The sequence below is a fragment of the Cebus imitator genome, unplaced genomic scaffold (genome assembly GCF_001604975.1).
Source record: "Cebus imitator isolate Cc_AM_T3 unplaced genomic scaffold, Cebus_imitator-1.0 Scaffold189, whole genome shotgun sequence".
NCBI classification, from domain to species: Eukaryota; Metazoa; Chordata; class Mammalia; order Primates; family Cebidae; genus Cebus; species Cebus imitator.
In genome coordinates this window covers 3,512,764-3,536,516 of record NW_016107504.1, presented here as the reverse complement: position 1 = coordinate 3,536,516, position 23,753 = coordinate 3,512,764, and the positions used below count along the sequence as shown (strand labels likewise).

General features: G+C 39.7%; 1 protein-coding gene across 14 annotated transcripts in view; it reads right to left on the bottom strand.

Annotated features, from left to right (window-relative positions):
* Nucleotides 1-23,753, bottom strand: part of TMEM164 (transmembrane protein 164) — a 168,075-nt gene that overhangs the window by 105,293 nt on the left and 39,029 nt on the right. The window contains exon 1 of one of the 14 annotated variants that reach the window (XM_037744968.1): nt 18,709-20,530. The exons of 12 other annotated variants lie outside the window; for them this stretch is intronic. In XM_037744968.1, coding sequence (XP_037600896.1) covers nt 18,709-18,798 — 90 coding nt within the window. In that variant the 5' untranslated portion in view covers nt 18,799-20,530. Of the gene's footprint in view, nt 1-7,738; nt 7,744-18,708; nt 20,531-23,753 lie in introns of those variants that run through there. One more of the 14 variants, XM_037744971.1, reaches the window with a different exon arrangement.

The following is a 23,753-nucleotide window of genomic DNA, read 5'->3' as shown; positions in this document are numbered from 1 at the left end:
CAGGTGTGTACCACCACACTAATTTTATTTATTTATTTATTTATTTATTTATTTTTGTGGAGACAGGGTCTCACTATGTTGCCCTGGCTGGTCTCAAACTCCTATCCCCAAGCAATCCTCCTCCTGCCTCAGCCTACCAGAGTGCTGGGATTACAGGTATGTCACTGTGCCTGGCCTCTAGGGTCCTTTTTCAAATCTGCTGACTTGACATGACTACATGTATCTGATTGAAAGATTACTTATTACATTCCATTCCACCTTCTATGATGGTACACAGTTATCTGGGGATTACTCATTATTCATATTACATTTCCAGTAAACTCACGCCCACCTTTAGCAACTTCTCAGATTTATGATACTGAACCTCTTCACCCTGTCATGCTAGAATCACATTCATATTCAACATTACCCAACAGAGCCACATAAAACTAACATTTTAATTCAGAGGTGCAAGGGCCCCCAGCCTTGACCTGAATATCCCTGCTTTCTTCTTTGCTTGGCTTCCAACTGCCTGAAACTTTGGTGGCATGCTTTTTAGACTAGCAGGTGAAAAGCTAAACTATCACTTTGGCTGCAAATATCATAGGAAGAGAGGAGACATAGAAGTTCAAACAAGGATGGTACAAAGATGAACATGTATCTGAGCATACCCCAGTACCAACTTGGCACTTTGCATTCATGCTGAAATCTGCCCAGCTCAGCACCTGAAACAAAAGGCATGCGCAGGTAGCATACAGAGAAGTGCTACAGAGCACTTCCACTTTCCCATCGCCTGGGAGGCAGGCAGGACCATGTTATTAAATCCCATTTCTGAGATGAGGAAACTGAGGGAAAAAGGTTCTGACAAGCTTTCTGACAAGAACCCAGGTCCCCTAACTCCCAGTTCAATGCACTTTCCACTTCACACCTGACACAGACCAGGACTCATGGGGCTCCATTTCTTTAGACTCTAGCCCTGGCCCTTGACCACATGGCACACAGGGAGTCACTTCAACAGCCCCACACCTGTGCCAACAGCCAGCTCATAAGATCTACTCTCTACAGTGTGAGACATCTCAAAACACAAACTCAAGTGGGCAGCAAACTGCATTTACATAGATGAGTTTTGGAGTCCCAAAGACAGGTTCATTATAGCTTCCACCTGTCTGTCGGAAGCACTTGCAATTCTTATAAAACTGAAGTCTTTGTTGGATGTTTCTTCCAGAAAAATCCACAGGTTCCATTCAAAACCATACACTCTCACAGCTTCCTCAGGAAAGATCTCTGTACTAACCTTCAGCTCTTTCCTAAGCATCCAGTCTAGGCACCAGCTGTTAACACCAGTTCATCTTCTACCTTTGAACCTCTCTGGTTCCAGGTTCCCTCCTTCCCTACCCAACCTCTCAGCCATCACCTGGCCTGCCTCCCATTCCTGTTCCCCCAGTCATATCAGCCTCTACTACACTGCCACCATTGTTCAGCCTCCCATCCACTTCTGCTGCACCCCAGCGTTACATTCAACAATTCCTATTTTCATAGCACCTAAAAAAAATAGCTTTTGTACACTGGAACAAGCGTTAGTACTATGAGAAATGTAACTGGGAAGGAGGGCCAGTCACCACAGGCCATCCTAAATGAGAGGCTAGCCAGGGTAATCAATGAAGGGATATGGGCAAACTAAATGAAAGAGAAACAGAGAGTGAGAGAGGTACAGCAGAGTGGTGTTTGGCCTAGCACACAATCTTCCCCAGCTCCAGTTCTCCTGTCACTACCTCCTATGATGGCACACAGCTATCTGGGGATTGCTGAGGCCAAGTGCTTATGACTGTCACCCACCATAAGGAAGATTAACTCACTGGGCTGCCCAAAGTCGATCCTCTGGCTCTATCCACTGATGTTCATACCCTCAGGCCCTCATCTCAGGATCACTGCAATAATTTCTTCATTGATCTTGCCTCCAGGCACACTACTACAAGAGGGATCTATCTAAAATGCCCCTCTGATCTGTCATTTTAAATCCTTCCATGGTTTGCCACTACCTACCAAAAAAGCTGAAGTTTCCTAGGATGGCAGACAAGGCCTTCTTTGCTCTGGATTCTGCCTACCTCTCCAGCGTGGCAGCCTTATGCATTATCTCAAGCTATACCCTGAATGTATTCATGTCAATTACTACACTTCTACGATCTCATTTTCCAATAGCTTCATTTTATTCAATTACATGAATATGCAGTAATTTACTCAACCAATATCCTCTGGTTGCACATGCAATCACATCTAAATTTTCAGTTCCTTTACTGTTTCCTTAGCCCACATTGGTAGAAGAGCGTCTAGATCTTCAAAGGGAATAGCCATTTGAAGGCTTTTGACCCATAATGCTAAACTGCTATCCAGAAAAATTATTTGAAAATTACTTGAATTGCTATTCCCTCTAGAAATAAATGAGAATCTGTTTTCTACTGCAATCTGGTAAACAGGTCATTATCATTTGGTAATTATCATGTGTTTAAAAGGCAAAACACACACACACAATTTATCATTTTAATTTGCATTCCTCAGATTACCAGAAATGTTAAACTATATTCTAACAGGTGTATTGGCTACCCATATTTCTTCTTTTGAGATGTGACAATCTGTGCACTTTGACTATTTTTCAACTGGTGTGTTCTTTTCTACTGAGCTGTAAAGAGCTATTTACATATTAATGACAGCTAATACAGATTGTTTGAAATTTATTGCAAATATTGTTCCCAGGCTGTTATTTTTGCAGCTCTGTTTATAGTAGTTTTTTATGTATAGAAGTTTTTTAAATCTTTATGTAATCAGACATGTTTGTCATTCCCTTTATGGTTTCTGTCTTTGGTATCGCACTTTGAAAATCTTTTATAACCGTGGGATTATAGAAAGAATCACCTATTGTTTTCTTAAAATTTTCATAATTTTATTTTTTAAATTTAAATCTCCAAGATCAAGAAATTGTGCCTTTGCTCATCCTACTCACTCTTCCAGATGGCTTTTCCAACTTTCCTCTTGTGGCTCTTATCTATCCTTCAAATGCAAAATTAAGCATTATTTTTTCCAAGAAAGCTTCCCTGCACTCCACAGTTAAATGCCCATTCTAGGTCATCTCATGATCTCCTTTGATTTACCTATTCCTGAGATTTTAGTATTTTTGTCAGTATTAGAAGCTTATAAGGAAGTTTCCCTTAAGAATGTAGATAAAAGGGAAATAAGAGTGCCTACTAAGAGTTAAGCTTTAAAATCCCACACCTGAAAGACCAGATTGTAACCTGCTTGAAATATACCCAAAGAATGGGGCTGACCAACCACTGAGATATAAAATATGGAGACTTGCAAACATGTATTTGGTAATGTTTACAACCAAGCAGTGTCTACATCCAAGCTCATAAATATCATGTTTTCTAGTCCCATTGGCACATTCATCCCTACTAAGAAGATGGAAGGAGGACAAGTAGCATTGCCAAGTGGTTAAGAGTACAGGCCTTAAAGTTAAGATGTACTTGGCTCCAAATGGTGGCTCTGCCACTCATGAGCACTCTGGCCTTGGGCAAGAGATTAGAGGAATTTTCATCTGTAAAATAGGGATAAAAATAGTACCTATGTCTCACAAGGTTTGGGAGAGGAGAAAATGAAACAAAGCAAGAAAAGCCTGTGCTTGGCACAATGTCTAGCACATAGCTAGCACTCAATACATAATAGCTATAACTATCCTGATTTCAATAGAAAATCCATCCCTACTATGAGCCACATCAGGAACAACTCATATTAAATTTTCAATTCATCTAACTTCATTTGCTTTAATTCCATATTTGCAATAACAAATTTTGACATGTAACTCAGCTTCCCTTGTCCAGCTGCCTACACAGTATACTTAACCCTTTAGATTCTGTTTCCTCATCTGTCAAATGAGGATTACAGTAGTATTATTTCATAGGATAACTGTAAAATTTAAAAACTTGAGCCACTTAGTTCAAGTGCCTGGCACACTGTAGGGAATAAAATAAGTATGAGCTATTGATAGCATCATCTTTATTGGATGCCCAAATTGTATAATCTCAATGGAATCATGAAAAAACATCAGATAAACCCAAATCAGAAGCATTCTACAGAGTAAACCGAACAGCACTCTCCAAAATAGTCAAGGTTGTAAAAGGCAAAGACTAAGGAACTACTACAGATTAGAGAGAACTAAAGAGACATAATATCTAAATGAAGTTAAGGATCCTGGACAGATGCTACAACAGAAAAGGGACATTTGTGAAAAATCTGGTAAAACCAAAATAAAGACTGTAGTTAAGCTCATATTGCATTATACAAATGCTAATTTTTCAGTTTTAATAATTTTACCATAGTTATGTAAAATGTTAACATTAGGGAAAGCTGGGTGAATGATATATAAGAATTCTCTGTAATATCTTTACAACTCTTATGTAAGTTGAAAATCATTTCAAAATAATACAAAGTTTAAAAAGGTACTATAATCTAATCCATTAGCCTCTCTTCACACCTCAGAGTTATCCCCTATCCCTCACCTTTCTTAGCCCCACATGTTTTCAGTCCCCAAGTCCTGTCTTGTCACTTAGACCTTTTCTTTTTCTTTCTTTCTTTTTTTCTTTTTTCCAGACAGGGTCTTGGTGTGTCATGGCTCACTGCAGACTCAAACTCCTAGGCTCAAGCAATCCTCTCACCTCGGCCTCCTGAGTAGTTAGGGCTACATACATGTGCTACCACACCTAGCTATTTTTGTTTGTTTTTTTGTACACATGGGGTCTCATTTTCTTACCCAGATTAGTCTCAAACTCCTGGCTTCAAGTTGTCCTCCCACCTCTGCCTCCAAAACACTAAGATTACTAGTATGAGCCACCACACCCAGCCCAACCTTGTCAATATATCTGAAATCCACCCTCACTATTTTTTCCTAGTTTGGTCCCTATCATTTTCTGACACTACCACAGCAGTTTTCTATCCGATCTCCAGATATTCAATGGTTTTCCTTCATCACTCTAATTCAGGGGTGTCCAATCTTTTGGCTTCCCTAGGCCACACTGGAAGAAGAATTGTCTTGGTCCACACATAAAATACATTAACACTAATGATGGCTGATGAGCTTAAAAAATCGCAAAAAATGTCTCATAATGTTGTAAGAAAGTTTATGTATTTGTGTTGGACTGCATTCAAAGCTGTCCTGGGCTGCGTGCAGCCAATAGGCTGGACAAGCTTGCTCTAATTTTATACGGTATTGTCAGGTTCCTGTTCTTAAAATAGCATTCTGATCATGTTATACTCCTCCTTAAAAGTTTTAAATGACAGATTCATCACAGTACTTATCAGAATACCAGCTGACTTTTTTTTGTAGAAACTGACATGCTAATTTTAAAATTCATATGGAAATGCAAGGGACCCCAAATAGCCAAACAAACCTTGAAAAGAAAAAATGGAGGACTTACACAACCTGATTTCAAAACTTATGACAAAGCAACAGTAACAAAGATAGTGTGGTACTAACCTAACGAAAGACACAGAGACCAATGGAATAGAATTGAGAGTACTAAAATAAATCCTCAGACCTGATTTTTGACAAAGGTGTCAAGATCATCCAGTGGTGGAAAGAATAGTCTCTTCAACAAATGATGCTGGGACAACTGGTTATCCAAGTGCAAAAGAATTAAGTTGGGCCCCTATCTTATAACTCATATACAAAAATTCACTCAAAATCAAAGACCTAACTGTAAGAGCAAAAACCATAAAACTTGTAAAAGAAAGCATAGGGATAAATGTAATGACCTAGTGTTTGGTAATGGACTCTAGGATGTAACCAAGAGCACAAGCAACAAAAGAAAAAATAAATATACTATACCTCACCAAAATTAAAATATTTTATGCTTCAAATGACACTATTAAGAAAGTGAAAAGACAACCCAGGCTGGTCGTGGTGGCTCATGCCTGTAATCCCAGCACTTTGGGAGGCAGAGGCGGGCAGATCACTTGAGGTCAGGAGTTCAAGACCAGCCTGGACAACATGGCAAAACTTAGTCTCTACTAAAAATACAAAAATAAAAAACATAGCCAGGCATTGTGGTGCCTGCCTGTAATTCCAGATACTTGGGAGGCTGAGGTAGGTGAAGCAGTTAAACCTGGGAGGCAGAGGTTGCAGTGAGCCGAGATTGCACAACTGCACTCCAGCCTGGACATCAGAGTGAGACACCATCAGAAAGAAAAAGGAAAGAAAGGAAAGGAAAAAAAAGAAAGAAGAAAAGAAAGAAAAGAAGAAAGGAAGGAAGGAAGGACAACCCAAGAATGGGAAAAAAAAATTACAAATCATACATTTACTAGGAGTCTAGTGTCCAGAATAAATACCTCTTAAGACTCAACAATAAAAAGACGAGTAACAGATGGACAACTCAATGAAATCAGGAAAACAATGTATGATCAAAATGAAAAGTTAAATAAAAAGGAACTGTAAACAAGAGCCCAACAGAAATTCCACAGCTGAGGAATACAATGACTGAACTAAAAACAGGAGACTTATTAAGCAAGAAGAAAGAACCAGCAAATTTGAAGAACAGTTATTTTAAATTACCTCATCAGAAGAGAAAAAGAAAAAAAAGGATGAAAAGTAATAAAGACCCTTTGAAGGTCAAAAACACACAATGGGGAAAAGATGCTTGCTTCAATAAATGATGTTGAGGAAACTGGATATCCACATGCAAAAGAATGAAATTAGACCCTTATCTTACACCACACTTAAAAATCAACTCAAAATGGGGAAAAGACTTAAATGTAACATCTGAAACCATAAAAGTCCTAGAAGAAAACATAGGAACAAACTTTTTGAAATTGGTCTCAGCAATGATTTTTTGAATATGACATCAAAAGCATACGCAAGAAAAGTACAAAAAAAAAAAAATTAGGATGACAGCAACCTAAAAAGCTACACAGCAAATATTTGCAAACCACAAATTTAAAGTCAGTATTTAAAATACATAAAGAACTCAAACTCAGTAGCAGAAAAACAAATCACCCAATTTTAAAATGGGCAAAGGATCTGAATATACATTTTTCCAAAGAAGGCATACAAATGGACAACAGGTATATGAAAAGGTACTCAACATCACTAATCACTGGGGATATGCAAATGAAAACCACGGTGAGATCTCACCTCATGCTTGCCAGAGTGGCCATTACAAAAAATGCAAAGGATGGCAATATTGGGAAGAGTGTGGAGAAAATAGAACCCTAGAAAACTGTTGGTGGAGATCGATAGAGCCATTATCAAAAAAAAAAAGAAAGAAAGAAAGATCTACTCTATGACACAGGAATCCCACTTCTGGATACTTATCCAAGAGTTGAAATCAAGATCTCAAAGAGATATCTGCATTCCTATATTCATTGCACCATTATTCACAATAGCCAAGATGTAGAAACAAGATAAATGTTCAATGATGGATGAATGAATAAAGAAAATGTGGTATATTATTAAGCCTTTAAAAAGCAGGACATCCTGTCATTTGCAATAACACAGAAGGACCCAAAGAACATTATGTTAATTAAAATGAGCCAGACACAGAAAGAAAAATATCTTATGATGTCACATAAATATGAAATGTAAATTAGTCAAACTCAAAGAGGCTGAATGTAAAATGACAGTTAGCTGCGGCTGGTGCTGGGAAAGTAAGATGTTAGTCAAAGGGTACAAAGTTTTAATTTTCCAGGATGAATAAATCCTGGAAACCTAATGTACAGCATGGTGACTATAGGTAAAAATACTGTATACTTAAAATTTGCTACAAGAGTAGATCTGGCTGGGCATGGTGGCTGATGCCTACACTCCCAACACTTTGTGAGGCCAAGGCGGGTGGATCATGATGTCAGGAGGTCGAAAGCATCCTGGCTAACGTGGTGAAACCCCATCTCTACTAAAAATACAAAAATTAGCTGGATATGGTGGTGCGTGCCTGTAATCCCAGCTACTCAGGAGGCTGAGGCACAAGAATCACCCGAATCCAGGAAATGGAGGTTGCAGTGAGCTGAGATCGCGCCACCGCACTCCAGCCTGGTGGCACCACTGCACTCCAGTCTGGCAACAGAGTGAGAACATCCTAAGTATTTTCAACACACACATACACGCGTGCGCGCGCGCATACACACACACACACACACACACATACACACAAATGATAACTCTATGAGGTAATGAATGTGTTATCTTGACTGTGGTGATTTACATATATATAATCATTAAGTTGTAAACTTCAAATATTTACATTAAAAATACCCAAAGTAGAAAAAAAAACTCAACAATAAAAAGACAAATAACCTTGAATACATATCTCTCCAAAGAAAATATACCGGTAGTTATCATACACATGAAAAGATGTTCAATGTAATTAGTCATCAGGGAAATGCAAACCAAATCCACAATGAGATGACACTTCATACCCACTAGCATGGCTAAAATAAAAAAGGCAATCACAAGTGTTCATGAGGATGTTGGGAAATTGGAACCCTTATATACCGTTGGTAGGGATGTAAAATAGTGCTGCCACTTTAGAAAAACAGTCTGGCAGCTCTCTGAGATGTTAAACATAGAGTTATCGTATGACTCAGCAATTCCACTCCTATACCTGAGGGAAATGAAAACCTATGTCCAAGGGAAATAATAACCTATATCCACCTGAAAACTTATACACAGATGTTCATAAAAGTATTATCTGTAATTCAAAAGGCAGAAACAACACAAATGCTTACCAACAGACAAATGGATACAAAATAATGTAGCACATCCTTAACAATGGAATATTCATTGGTCATAAAAATAAGTGAAGTACTGATATATGCTAAACACATATGCATCTTAAAAACATACTAAGTAAAAGAAGACAGCGGAAAAGGCCACATATTATAATGACTCCATTTATGTGAAATGTCCAGAACAGATATAAATCTATAGAAACAGAAAATAGATTAACCACTGCTTAGGGCTGGTGAGTGGGGGAAAGGTAGGGAGGGAGGTGAGCTAAATGGTATGGAGTTATTTTTTGGGTGATGAAAATGTTCTAAAACTGACTGTGGTGGTAGCTGCATGTATATGTGAATATACTAAAAAAAAATTCAATTGTACACTTTAAATGAGTGAAGTATATGGTACACGATTATAACCCAATAAAGCTGTTTTAAAAGCAAACTTTGGGTAGCTCCTATTGCTTGGCAAATAAAAGTCCAAACTCCAAACTCCTTAATTGGGCATTCAACTCCCTCCCCTCCTGCCTCATGACTGGACCCCCAACCAGCATCATTGCTCACTACTCCCTTTTACATGCTTTTCTATCCAACCTAGATGAATTATTCACCATTACCCATATACCTCTTGTGGTTTCCTATCTGTCTTTCCTCTTTCTATTCCTTCCCCGTGAAATTCTCTCCTCCTGACTCATCTTCACATGTTAATATTCTACCTCAAAGCCCAGTTCAAATGCTCCCTCCTATGCAAACCCTTCCCTGTTCTTCAACCCTCACATAGTAGGCACTCAAAACACTATTTACTGAAAGAATGAAGGTAAGTAGTTCTCCCATATGATGGCTGTCAGTAACATAAGATAATCCTCCCAAAGCCATAACTTTAATTCTTTATTCCTTTCCTGGTCACAGCAGCAGTTTGCTACTTCAGGACCCTTATTAAGTCCCTGAGGACAGTCCCAAACTGGTACCCTCTGCTTCTCCCAAAATCCTACCCCTGATGAAGAAAGTAGACATTAACATTATGCCAGGGCCGCCGAGTACAGTTGTGTAGGTTGTGCACTGCACAACCCTAGTGGCGCCATTCAATTATAGTCTATGTGAATGGCACCCTCTCCTAGGGTTGTGCAGTGCATAGCCATTCGTGGTGGCCCTGCTTGGAAATATTCCTAGTGTTTGAGAACAAAGTCCACAAGAACACTCAATGACAGAATCATTAACTATATTGTTGTTGAAAAGAGGGCAATTTAAAAATCTTGTCAAGAAAGAAGCAACTCAAGAGAATAGCATGTTCACAGCACACAAACAGCATCTGCATGGAATTGAAAACAGGAATATCCAAAGAGAAAAATTGTTACTGATGTTTCTCTAGCAGTGGAGACATAACAGGACACACATTCTGGTCACACTACAAAGCTATGACAGACATGCAAAAAGGGACAGTTTTCCATGGACTACCAAAGCCTACATGGTCTTGTTCATGAGACTTTTCAACTCCATTAGATTCTGACTTTAGGTTATAGAACAAGCCCTGTTTAATTTGGCTTCAGGTACCTTGATATCAGAAAGGGCTGAAACACACAAGTATACTCATGTCTATAAAGGTATCTCTCTCATCATCAATCGACTTATCAGCCTGGTGGTTTATTAAGAAGTATTTTGTAAGGTTGGGGAGTGTGGCTCAGTCCACTAGAAACCAACAGCCCTGGGTAAGCTGATAAAAATTAGGCTTTAAACCTATAAACCAAGTTGCACATATAGGACCCGTGTCAACTCCACCAAGGCACAGACACCCTCAAGTTCAGCCAGAGCAGCCGGCCAATGAGCCGCTCAACTCAAAATTGCAACCCATGATGCAGGACACTCCAAAATGGAGAGCCATAAAGGACTGGACATATTGGTAGTGATGACAGGTGAGCTGGTGGTTGAGTTCAAGAGCACCAGACGTTGGGTTTGTTTCTTTTTGTTCCCCACTCCAGTTCAGTTCGGCCTCCCACTTTCGTATTTGCTCTTCCTGGAATATTTCACTTCCTCTGCCTCCTCTAGAGATTTCCTGGATAACTTACACAAACTAAGCATTCCTTTTTTGAACTCCATTGGTATTTGTCGGTACTATACACTAATCATTTATTAGTCTCATATTGTTGTCAGTAACAATAATAGCAGTAGTTATTCCTTATTTTAGTGCTTAGAAGTTACCTGGTTACGTTGACTGCAGTCAACGTCTTACATGTATTAGTTCATGTATTTTTCATAGCACTCCTATTACGTAAGACATATTATTTTCCTCCTGTTTGCATACGAGGAAACTGAGCTACAGAAAGGTTAAATAAATTGCCTAAGGTGACACAACTAATAAGTGAGTCAAAGAGTCAGGCCTGGAACCCAGAACTATCTGATTCCAGAGGTCATGTTTGTTGCCAATACTACCTTTTGTCTCCACCATAAGATAATTTGTCTTTTCTGGCGTTCCCTCTGCCCCCACTCCACACAGTGGCTAACATACCATCAGACCTATAAAAGTCCTCCAGAACACATGCGCACATCTACCTCTGCTCCCCATCCAGAGCCCAGCCCAGGACATAAGCTGGAAGAAAAGGGAAGAGGGTGTAGTTAGCATGAAGAGGCTTGACGTTTCAGGGAGCCACAGGAGTCCTCTTCCTCTGACCCATTTAAGAGAGGATCATGCTGCTCCTTGACTTCAATCCCAGAAAAATATTTAGAAGAGGATGACCTGTTTACCTTGAAACTTGTCAAGAAAACTCTGAAGTAACAGAGCCTAGGCCAACCCAGGGGAGGGATGGATGGTATCCATTTCCCTGAAGGAAGGAAATCAGTTGTGTCAGAGTCAAAGCCACATGGGACAGCTAGTGTTTGCACTGCTCCACCACCAATGAACTCCATGACTATAGCCAAAGTTGGGGTTTTTATGAGGGTGGGGCAGAGGTGTATTTTTTTTAATAAAGTATTTGTTACATCTCCTTAAGCCTCGGTTTTCTCAACGTTTAAAAACAGAATAAGAATACCTACCACTTGCAGTGTTTCTAAGGCATAAAATGAGAATGTTATAAAAACACCTATTTCCTTATGCCTGCATCAGTTTATTCTTCCTGAGGTTCTGAGCACACAGTGACGCAGGACATAATTCCGGTCGGCGAGAAGCTCACGGTCCAGCTAACAAAGGTCCTCTACAGCACCCTGTCAACCAGTAATAAAGCTGGCTGGTGAGTTACCCTAACTCTCAGCAAGGCATTTTATCAGAGGAAAATTTTGGTGGGAAAGAAGGCAAATGCTATTGGCAAGAGTAAGGATTGTGGGTTATGTCTTTGCTTCCCTGTCTTTGCTGCAAATCTCCCATCCACACCTTTGTATTAAAAAATTGGGAAAGGGGACTCCATTAATTACTGTTTTAAAAAATGATGCAGGTAAATGCTGTTCTTTTCCTTCACAATACATATCACCATTTCTCATTTATATTTAGCTATGTTTTCATTAAATGCTGATCTTCCCTGTTGACCATAAGCTCCTGGAGAGCAGGAGCTGTGTGATGGTCCTCATTGTAGGTCCAGAACTTAACACAGTGCCTGGAACATACAAGATGCTCATCAGGTACTTTCTGAATGAATAAATGAAACAAGATGTCTCTATACAATATGGATAGACTTGGTTACCTAAGCAAAAGCCATTTTAGAACATTCAAGCCTTGTTTATGCATTCAGTAATTCTCAAGATTTCCAAGAATCTGGTAAAAGCAGTTTGTTTCTGGGGAGAATAACTAGTGAATTAGGTAGGGATCAGAGGTTGGAGGGAATCATATATGTATGCTATTCTATTTCTTTAAAATTGTATGAAGTTTTAAATAACAACAAAACATAAATATACCAGATACAATGGATCTGCTCTATTTGAAGCCCAAACAAACAAACAAAAAGTCCAAGAGTTTCCATAGGAAAGTAAAATCTTGGAGGGAAGGGGGGATTGTGCCCTTGTGTGACTAAGATCCTAAGAATAAGGGGTTCTTAAGAATGAGGTTGATTTATATGTACTAACATGGAAAGATGACTAAGATATTAAGGAGAAAAAAAGTACAAACATTGTTGAATGATCCCATTTTTAGATAAAAACATAAAATGTTTAACATATGCAGAGATAAAAATGAGAAGGAAAAACATGCTTCCAGTGGATATGTCTGGGAGACTGACTTCTACGGGACTTTTAATGGCTATGTGTCATATTCCTATAATGTTCTGGGTTTTAATCATGAACATGTGTTGCTTTTATGTTAGAAAAACACTATTAAAATATAAATATGTAGCAGAGTTAGGTAACTCTGCTAATCACCTGGGGCATGAGAATGGAGTTGGCTGGAAGTTGGGCCAGGTTCGAAAACCTAGAAAGCGCTGTCCAAACCATACTGGGGAATGAAGCAGCTGTTCCTCCACACAAATAACCCTTCTTAAAGCAACTGGAAAGATTTCCTTTAATCTCTGAGACTGCATCAAGCCACTGTTACAGTCCAGAAGCCAAGCCAGCTGTATAATTGGATTTTCTTTTTTAAAGGAAGTTACCTCTCTTTTGTATGTAACAGTAATGAAGGGGGCAGGGGTCCGGGTCACAGTGAGCCTCTTTAACTTCTTAAGCTTGCTTCTCCCTTCTAGGCAGGTAAAACTAAGGTACAGAAAAGTTGATTCTATTTCCCTCGCCTGGCTCAAACAGCCCAGAACCAAGCTGTTTGAATTTGCTGTAAAACTCACTGGTTCTAAATCCTGAATGCACATTAGACTCACGTAGGCAGTTTATTGTTTCATAAAAGAAAAAAAAAAAAAAAACTCCTGGGGCCTGCTCCTCAAGATCCCTACTCAACTGGTTGGGCCTGGGGCCTGGACATCAATATTTTAAAGTGCCCCAGCTGATTTCAACGTACAGCCAGGTTTGCAAATCACTGTTCTACCCACTGCTTAATACTCCAGTAACCTTAGAGAAAGGGACCTTAGTCACCATGTTTATTTTTTAATTTTATTTTATTATTATTATTATTGGACAGGCAGTCTTGCTTTGTCACCCAGGCTGGAGAGCAATGGCACGATCTCGGCTAACTGCAACTTCCACCTCCCGGGTTCAAACGATTCCTCCACCTCAGCCTCCTGAGTAGGTGGGATTACAGGCACCCACCATCATGCCTGGCTAATTTTTGTATTTGTGTAGACAGGATTTCCCCATGTTGGCCAGGCTGGTCTTGAACTTCTAACCTCAGATGATCCGCCCGCCTCGACCTTCCAAAGTGCTGAGATTACAGGTGTGAGCCACCATGTCTGGCCCTTCGTCACCATTTAAGAAAACTTCTTTAGGTTGTATATTCTCCTCAAAGGCAGGGAAGCCGAAAAAGCCTGTAACCAAAACAACAAGCTGGGAGCACAAAGAGATAGGTCTTCTGTGATTTGAAACCAAAGGAAGCAGAAGAGAAAAAGCATAGGTCTGAAAGCAGGTACTGAAAAATGGAAAGAAACTAGATAACCAAGGCATCCTGTCTGAGAAAGTTCCCAAATGTTAGTACACCAAATTTCTGTTCCAACTCCCAAACTAGGTGCCTTGATACAGATGCCCTAACAGCTGAAAGCAACACTGAATTAGCAATTAAACCCTTAAAAACGTGCTTTCTTCCAAATGGAACTTCTGGGGGAAATGAAAATGTCTGCTTTTGTGGAGGTTACAAACCAGTTTTTTTTTTTTTTTCTTCCAAGTCCACTCTCTCCTCCCGACATGTACCTGACCCAATTGCAAAGCAGGATGACAATGAAACATGAATTCCTCATGTGCTTGGATTTTCAAAATGGGTTCTTCCTCTGTATGTGCTCTGACCCTGGAGCCTGGGTTTTGTTCCCAACCAGGGAAGCACTGAGATGGATAAAAGCGCTGGGGACGCTGCAAATTGAAAGCCACAGAGTTGGCCTTTGGTTCTTTTTTCTCAAGCAAGGGCTATTCTAAAAAGCAGACATCAAAAGGAAAATTCAGCCTGAGATGAGCTGAAATTGGACAAAATGTGATGAGGCATAAATGAAACAAAAAAAGAAAGGAAAAAGGGCCTTTCTGTACCAGAAGAGGCTCTTTTCTGAAAGCTGTCTCAAATTACAGTGCTTTCCACATTTGGTTCACACCAGGAAGGGTCGTATCATACCTAGCATGAAAAAGCGTTTTGCTACATTATGAGGAGAATTTAAGACAGATGCAAATGGCCCAGAGTTTGGTGGTTTGGCAGTCACAAGGAGGAAAGAAATGTGTGACTCCAAGGAGAGACACTCTATACTCATTTGGTTCCCTCAGCCCAGAAAGACAAAGGAGAGTTTATTGAGAGTGATATACTAAGAAGGGGCACACAAGCAAATCTGTGATGGAGCAAAGTGTTGATGGTTTGAAGGAAGACATGCATTACCTTTTCTTAAAGGTGTTCAATGAATTTCCTTTATTATTCATTATATTGACCAACCAGCCTCTAAGGACTTTGGGCAACCCAATGGAAGGCTCTCAAAGGCCTATGAGTTTAGCTTTTGGGCTTATGATGGTTTTAATTAGCCACTTGCCAGCTGTTTTCTTCACCACAGGGAGAAAATAGCCATTCTGATGTGGGACTCCTGAAGTGTGTCCTACTGAAAGCCAAGTGGAGAACTGAGCTATGTCATCCTCTCCACCCAGTCATGTACCTACCACAAAAATCCAGCCCTCCGTCCCAGGTTTACACATGGAAAACCACTGCTTTTCCATCTTCTCCAGGGGTCTACAGATATTTCCTCCTTGCATGTCATTAGATGGGTCTTCCTGTTGAATGCCTTTGAATTTTACTAAGATGATCCATTAGGACAGAGGTCCCCAAGACCAAAGCCACAGAATGGTACCGATTCCATGTTCTATTAGGAACCATGCCGCACAGGAGATGAATCATGGATGAGTAAGCATCACTGCTTCAGCTCCACCTCCTGTCAGATCAGTGACAGCATTAAATTCTCATAGGAGCACAAATCCCATTGTGAACTGCACATGAGAGAGGTCAAGGTTGCATGCTCTGGATCTAGGTTGAATGCTCCTTATGAGAATCTAATGCCTGATGATCTGAAGTGGAACAGTTTCATCCCGAAACTATCCTCCCCCACCCCCTGGCTCAGTCCATGGAAAAGTTATCTTTCACAAAACCTGTCCCTGCTGCCAAAAAGGTTAGAGACTGCTGCAGTAGGCTGTATGCCCTTTAATCCAGTCTTATGAAAGATTCCATTCTATTCTGAGCAGCAGAAACCCCCCGAGAGCCACAGTGAAAAGGCAAATAACATTAGGCACCAGGTATTCAAGGTACTATGCAATTAATAGCTGAGGCAGGGCTCCAAATCAAATGATCTAAAGGTCCTTATATCTCTATAAGAACTACATAGAACTACTACTACTACTACTAATATTAACAACAACAACGACAACATTTATCAAACCACAAGCTTATCAATTAAATGCTAAATGGTATAGAAAACTCTAAATGGTATTTTAACACACTAGCAGAGTGATTTTAGCAAATTGCATAATCAAGAAATACCCACGGAGCAGTCAGTTATGTTCTACACTCTGTACAGCTGTGGAATCCCAGAATAATGAACAGCCATCTGTTATGTCTAAATTCCATAAGCAGCACCATGGGTAAGCTGTACTCCCTTAGCTCCTCCTCCAGGCCCAGCAAAAATGATCCAAATCTAAATTACAGAAGGTATGTTCTGCATTACTTCACTCTCCTATTTCCCTCTATATATCACCAGTAGTGACCGTGATCAAATTATTTGAGACTGCCACAAATAATCCCCAGGATAAGTTATTCCAATGCATTCAGAGATTATTTATAGAAATGTATACTTACGGAAGAAAATACCATGGGCTGGGAGTCAGAAGCCCTAAGTTCTAATTCCAAAACAGCTGCTAACTATGGACTTGGACAAAAACTTGGCCCCTCTAAATCTCAGAGTCCACATCTGTAAAAGAGGGTGGGAATCCCTGGACAAGATCATTCATTCACCGGCCATATCATTATTAAGAACCTACTACTTGCCAGATACTATACTAAATGCTAGGGGCATTACAGTGAGTAACATAGACATGGTCTTTGCTTCTGTGGAGTATTCAGTCTGGCAGGAAGGAAGATAAATGACATAAAGCATACAAATCACTCTATAATAAAAACTGTGATCAGAGTTTTGAGAGCTGTAACACAAAATACCGGTGAGAAGGGGTGGGCAGGAGAAGAACGCTCCAGGCAGAAGGAAGAGCATAACTAAAGCCTTAAATGGCCCAGAGGTTACAAAGATGTGTTCTGGGAACTTGAAGCAGTTCTTTTTGCCCTGGATAGTATAGAGTGCCAGAGGAAACATGGTAAGAAATGATACTGGAGAGATGAGCAGAAGTCAGATCACAGAAAGCCTAGGAGGCCTAGAAAAGTTTGAATTGTTCCCTCCAACAATAAATCCCTATGATGCTGCTCAGAGAATGAAGCTGGGATGTATGCCTAGGATCACGGGTTTGAACTCTGAGGCTTTACCCATCAAAAATACTTTTAGGCATTCTGGTAAGGAGCTGTAGGGTTGTACTTTACTCCACTTCACATTAAATAGGCTTTTGCTAGCTGGTCTGGGAACCTGAACCACAAGAAGAAAATTGTGTCCTTGGGAAAGTGCAATCTGAATTCTAAATAGATTTCCAAAGAAACTTTTGGAACAAAATCCATTCAACGCTTGTTGGGGAATATCGGGAAAGCAATGAAACACAGGACCCTGCTTTACTCCATAGAGACAGTGTTTGAAAAAAGACTGAACACTATAACCAGACCAGAGACTATAGAGCCAGATTCTTAAAATAAACACAATATCCTCATTTTGATTAGTAGGGTTATATATAGGCACAACCACTGAATGACATTATGCAGTTCCTATTATATATTTAAATTACCACAAAACCCTAAATATGTTGGGATGACTAGCTATTTTCACTCTAAAGAAAGACAATGCAGAAACGGAGAAGGTGGTCTCTTTAGAAGGAAACACGGACGTGAGTCAATTCTGTAACTAAACACAATCTTCCTGTGTCTCTGCCCAATCAACTCTAAATTATTCAGGCATTAATTCAACAAATATTTGCGTGTTAAGTGTCATCCAATTTAGCAGGCTGGCATCTCCATTTTTCTTCACTTTCCTTTCAATAGAGAGCCTTTAACTATCTACAATTAGAAAAATACCTTCTGACACCTTGAATGCCCCACTTTCCTCTCCTCAGCCACTCACTTGCTCTACAAATAGTGAGTGAAAGAGAAATGTTGGTAATTTCCCAGAGCTACCCTCCAAATCCCCTCAGGCCATTTTACAGAGTAGTCTTTTATAAAGTTGAGCGCACATAAATACCACCTGGAGGTGGGTGAGTTAAAATTCATATTTCTGAGCTAATTCTGTCCCCTACCCCAATATCTGGACTCAACAGGTCTAGGATAGGACCCAGGAATTAGCATTTTTTCCTTCAACACATTCAAGGTAGAAGGAATCCACATTTTTAATAAGCACACATGGTGACTCTGATGCAAGCAGGTCAGGAACCACACCCTGAGAAATCCCACTGTGGATATTTTAGCTTGCTTAGTACCAAATCCTGAACAAAGAATGGTTGCTAGGGGTCCAACCTTAAACTCAGCCAACAAGAAAGCTAGGTGGCACCGATAAATAGTGGGTACAATAGATGGGGGAGGAAAATGGCATCCTAGTTAACTGCCCCCAACTCTATTTTAGCTTTTTAAAAGATCTCATATTTTGACTTAAATCAAGCAAATGGCATTGCTGTTCTAGCAATCTCCTAGTGACACCGGATAAGAAACTCAAACAGGCAGCATAAAGGAAGGCATACAAATAAGAGAACAAACAATGTTAATTTGGTTGGCCCCATCCCAACTTTTTCCAGCCTCCTTACCTCTCCTGCTAGTTGTTTCCATTTCTGTGACTGGATGCTGCTGTGGCAGGGAAGAGAGGTCAGGGTGGGGCAGTCTTCTATCATTCGCATTAATGCTTTCCTCTATTATATGAATAATCAAGAGTTGACTGGAAAGAGGAATAAGCAAAAGGCAAATACTCTACTGAGAGGTTAAATAGGATAAAGAAGGACCCCTGTTGGTTGAGAGCTCTGAAGTGATAAATGAACAGTCAGGATCCCTGCCTCTTTTCATTCTCACTGTTTGCCAGGAACAGGGATTCAAAGCCCATAACGTCAGCACTGAGCTTGAGAGAAATAATCAGGTATCTGTGTTTTTCCACTGTTCCCCGTAATACCTAGAATAGTCAGCACTTCATGTTAACCTTAAATGTCAACCAACTGTTGTTGACTCAACCCAGAAGTCTATTGTAAAGGTAGGGGCCTAGATCTGGTCTGATAATTTCCACTGTGAGAAAACAGAGCCTCATTCAAGCTGGCTCAAGAAAAGGGAGGTTTGTGGAAAGAATACAGGTATCCCATTCGAATCCTAGGGTAGGATAAAGCTGGGCCTCAAGAGAACTGGAAGGTGGTTCTGGTTTCATGGTGTCTGTAGGAAACAGTTCTTCCATCTCTCAGGGCATCTCTTTTCCTCCCTTGCAAGGTCCCTCTGTATGTTCATGGTTTCTGTCCCTTCACCACACTAGCTAGGACATTGACTGCCATGACTGCTCCACTCCCCATCTTCTTTTGGCTATTTTCACAGTTGCAAAATGCCTTAGACTCTCAGCTTCCCAATTCTAATTTCCTAGGAGAGGAATATGAAAGACCTAGCTCTCAGCTCATCAAGCCCATGTTACCTGCTAGGTGACAGATGGGCTGTCTTGGTGACAGGTGGCCACTCTTAGTCCAATCAACCTAAGCCAGGGAAGCAGGGTCTCTGGCACAGTTCATGGCCACTGGCAGCTAGCACAGCTGGCATAGAGTGGTTTGCCTGGGATATGGACCAAAAGGCATAGTAAAATACATATGATATAAGCCTGATCTTTAGCATGTAATTTGAAAGATAATGACATGTCCATTCATGAGCTTCACATACCCATAATCTTTCTTACAAAGGATATTACCTGACCTCAACCCTAAAAACTTAGCCCCCTTCACCCCCATTAAATTAACTTCTTTAAACTGCTAAAAGAATCTAAATACGTCATATTACAGAGGAATCACCATTCTGCCAGCTCCCTGGGGTAAAGAGGGAAGGGGAAGAGAGTATAAAGCAGACAAATCCTGATAAACTGATATCATTGGCCTTTAGCCCATCTCTCTGCAAGCATTCAGTCAGTTTGCTTTACACCCTGTGATCATCTTAGCCTCCTCTAAGTTTCTCCAAGTGCCATGGGAGGTCAGCGTTCAATGTTAACTAGAACAAGGCAAGCAGCATCACAAACCAACAGATGGCAATTGAGAGCTTATCATTCTTGGATTATTTCATTCCCTGGAGTGATACATGCCAGAGAGTAAAGCAAGCTATTTTGACAGCAACCTAACAACAGCTGTCTTCTTCCACTTCTCGGCTAACTCATCCCCTAGATAACCTTCTTTTCTCTCATCAATTCCCTGTTGCAACAATAATAAATGCCACACCTGATAGATTCATTAAGCACTTTCCTAGTGACAAGTACCTAGGACAGAGGAGAAAACAAAGAAACTGGCCACCACTGAAAATTGACCTATCGGGCCAGGCATGTCGGCTCACGCCTGTAAGTCCAGCACTTTGGGAGGCCAAGGCAAGAGGATCATGTGAGCCCAGGAATTCGAGAATGGCCTGGGCAATATATTGAGACCCCCATCTGTAGAAAAAAGTTTAAAAATAATAATAATAAAGCCAGGAATGGTGGCAGCCCCAACTATCCAGCAGGCTGTGGTGGGAGGATTGCTTCAGCCCAGGACTTTAAGGTTGCAGTGAGCTATGATAGCACCACTGCACTCCAGCCTGGGTGACAGAGCAAGACTGTCTCAAAACCAAACAACAATAACAAAAAACCTGACAGATGTCACAGCAAGAAAACATGGTGGTAGCCATCTCTCAAGGAACAGATGAAGAGAAATTAAACGGTTGTTATTTCCTGGAAAACAATGTTTCCCAAACACAAAGCAGGGCCTACTGGAGATTAAGAAAGAGATTCCAAATAGGGTTTCAAAGACCAGAGCTGTAAAGCCCTAAAGACATGTGAAGGAATTTGATATGTAGTTGATATGTAGTCTTATCTCTCAATTATCCCCGACAAGCTTAGTTTGAGTTTTCCTGTAACTGTTCCCAGTGTTCATGGATTTTCATCTTATTTCAGGTAAGTAAGTTAATGGTAGCCTCTGGGGGGAGAAAGTATGGTCCCTCTATTGTTGGTATCCAACAGTAGTTATCAACCTTTTTGTCCCATGTGCCACCTGTCATCACTTCTTCAAAATAGCCTTGAAAATCTCTTGCATTTCCTTCACACAAGGGATATTATGTAGCTGTTAAAAGTAATGAAGTAGAGCTATACACACTGGCATGGAAAATAGCCTAACTAAGTTATCAAGTGAAAAAAGTTTCAGATTATAAGGAATCAACTCATTTTTATTTTAAAAATGTGCAAAGAAAAAGCTCTGAAAGAATAAGCGCTGGTTGTTAATAATGATTATCTCTAGCAGATGGGTTTATGGGGGACTTTCACTTTCTATTTTTGACATTTCTCACTTGCTTAAATTTGTCTTACAACGCATGCTTTTTTGCAACCAGGAAAGGGATATTTTTAACCCCTTACAGTTTGTGGATGGGTAGTACTACCACAGCTTTAGTTTTCCATTCCAGTTTAAACAGGTTTTACAGAGGCTGGAGGGTATAGTGTAACAAAGAAGCATCCCTGGGGTTAGAAGAAAGTAGTCTACTCTGTTTACAGTAGTCACCACTCAGTAAGTAAATTCCACTAATGGGATAGAAGACAGTGTGGTACAGAGGTCAGACACATGGGCTCTAGTCCTAGCCTATTAACTTATTCTACATTTCCTTCTCTATTTACTAATAATATCTATTAATACTTAGAACACATCTATCATATGACATGCTCAACAAATAACTATTCTTATTTTTATTGAAGAAGCCAATGTGTTGTAATTGAAAATTATTTTCATTTACTTTTAGTTATGTCTAATTTAATTTAAATAGTTTCAGTATAGACACTGTGATAAATGTCTCTGTGTTAGTTTTATTCCACACCATAGGGTGTTAACATTCGGTTGCATGCTGGGAGCCCAAGGACACTGGCTAGAAACAGTTGATTGTGTACATCTCTACCCAACTCCTTTGTAACCTTAGTTAGGGGCCAGATTGGTAGCTTGAAATTGACCATGGAAATTGACAAATGCCATAAATCAGAGCTTTAAACATTTACCACACACTGCTGTTAACATCTGAAGACCCCTAACTGAGAATACAAACTCCAGGGGTGATATTAATCAGCAACTGAAATTTCTAATCAAAGCCTACAATCAAGAAATCCTGCAACTCAGCAACAAAAACAAACAACCCAGTTTTTTTAAAAAAAAAAATGGGCAAAGAACTTGAACAAACATTTCTCCAAAAAAGATAAACAAATGGCTAATAAACACATGAAATAATGTTCAACATCACTAGTCGTCAGGAAAAATGCAAAACAAGACCACAATGATATACTACTTCATATTGTTAGGATGGCTATAATTTGTAAAATAGAAAATAACAAGTGCTGGTGAGGATATGTAGAAATTGGAACACTTGTACATTACTGGTGGGAATGTAAAGTGGCCAGTTGCTGTGGAAAACAGTTTGGCAGTTCCTCAAAAAGCTAAACATAGAATTATCATATGACCCAGCAATTCCACTCTTAGGTATATACATACCCAAAAGAACTGAAAACAAGGACTCAAACAAATACTTGTATGTCAACATTCATTTCAGCATTATTCACAATAGCCAAAAGGTAGAAACAACCCAAATGTCCACTGACGGATAAATAAAATGTAGTATATACATACAATGTAATATTACTCAGCCTTAAAAAAGGAACAAAGTTCTGATACATGCTACAACCTTGAAAACATTTTGCTAAGTAAAACAAGCCAGACAAATAACGAAAAATATTGTATGATTCCACTTATAATAGGTTCCTAGAATAGGCACATTTATAGAGACAGAAAAGTATAACAGTTGTTACCAGGGGCTGGGGGAGGTAAGAATTGGAAGTTATTGCTTAATGTGTACAGAGCTGCTGTTTGGTGTGATTAAAAAAAAAAAAAAAAAAAAAAAACTGTTGGAAATAGGAGCAGAGGTTGCATAACATTCCAAATGAAATTAATGCTACTGAAGTGCACACTTAAATACGCTTAAAATGGTATATCTTGTATATGTATATCTTTAACCACAATTTAAAAAAAATGTAGTATACAAAAACCACTGAATTATACACTTTAAGTCGGTGAATTGTATGGTATATGAATTGTATCTCAGTAAAGCTGCTCTTAAAAAAATCCCACAATCAAGCTATAGGGGAATCTTTGGGGATGATGAAAATATTCTCTATCTTGACTGGGGTGTTCATACAACTGTATTCATTTGTCAAAATTCACAGAATTGTATCATTAAAAGGTAAATTTTACTCTATGTTAAACATAACTTAACTGTTTTCTAATGCGAAAAAAGCCACACTACATGCTTCACTTCTGATCGTTTGTTCATTACAACAATTGATACTAGAAATATTTCATTAGGGAAACTTCCTAGTGTTCAAGATAGATAGATCACTTAGAAATATTCAGTTGCTCCCACTTTTGCATGAATTGGATATAAGACTCTGGTTAGCCTAACATCCTTCACCCCTTTAAAATGACACCCTAGGCTCAGGAGTCCCAACATAAGTGTCCAGAAACTTAATGGAGGACTCAGATGTGCCCTCTAATGAGAAAGTAAGCCAAATCCTACTGCTAAAATATTGTCACATCTATCTCCGGTGAACCTTTCACACAATATGGTG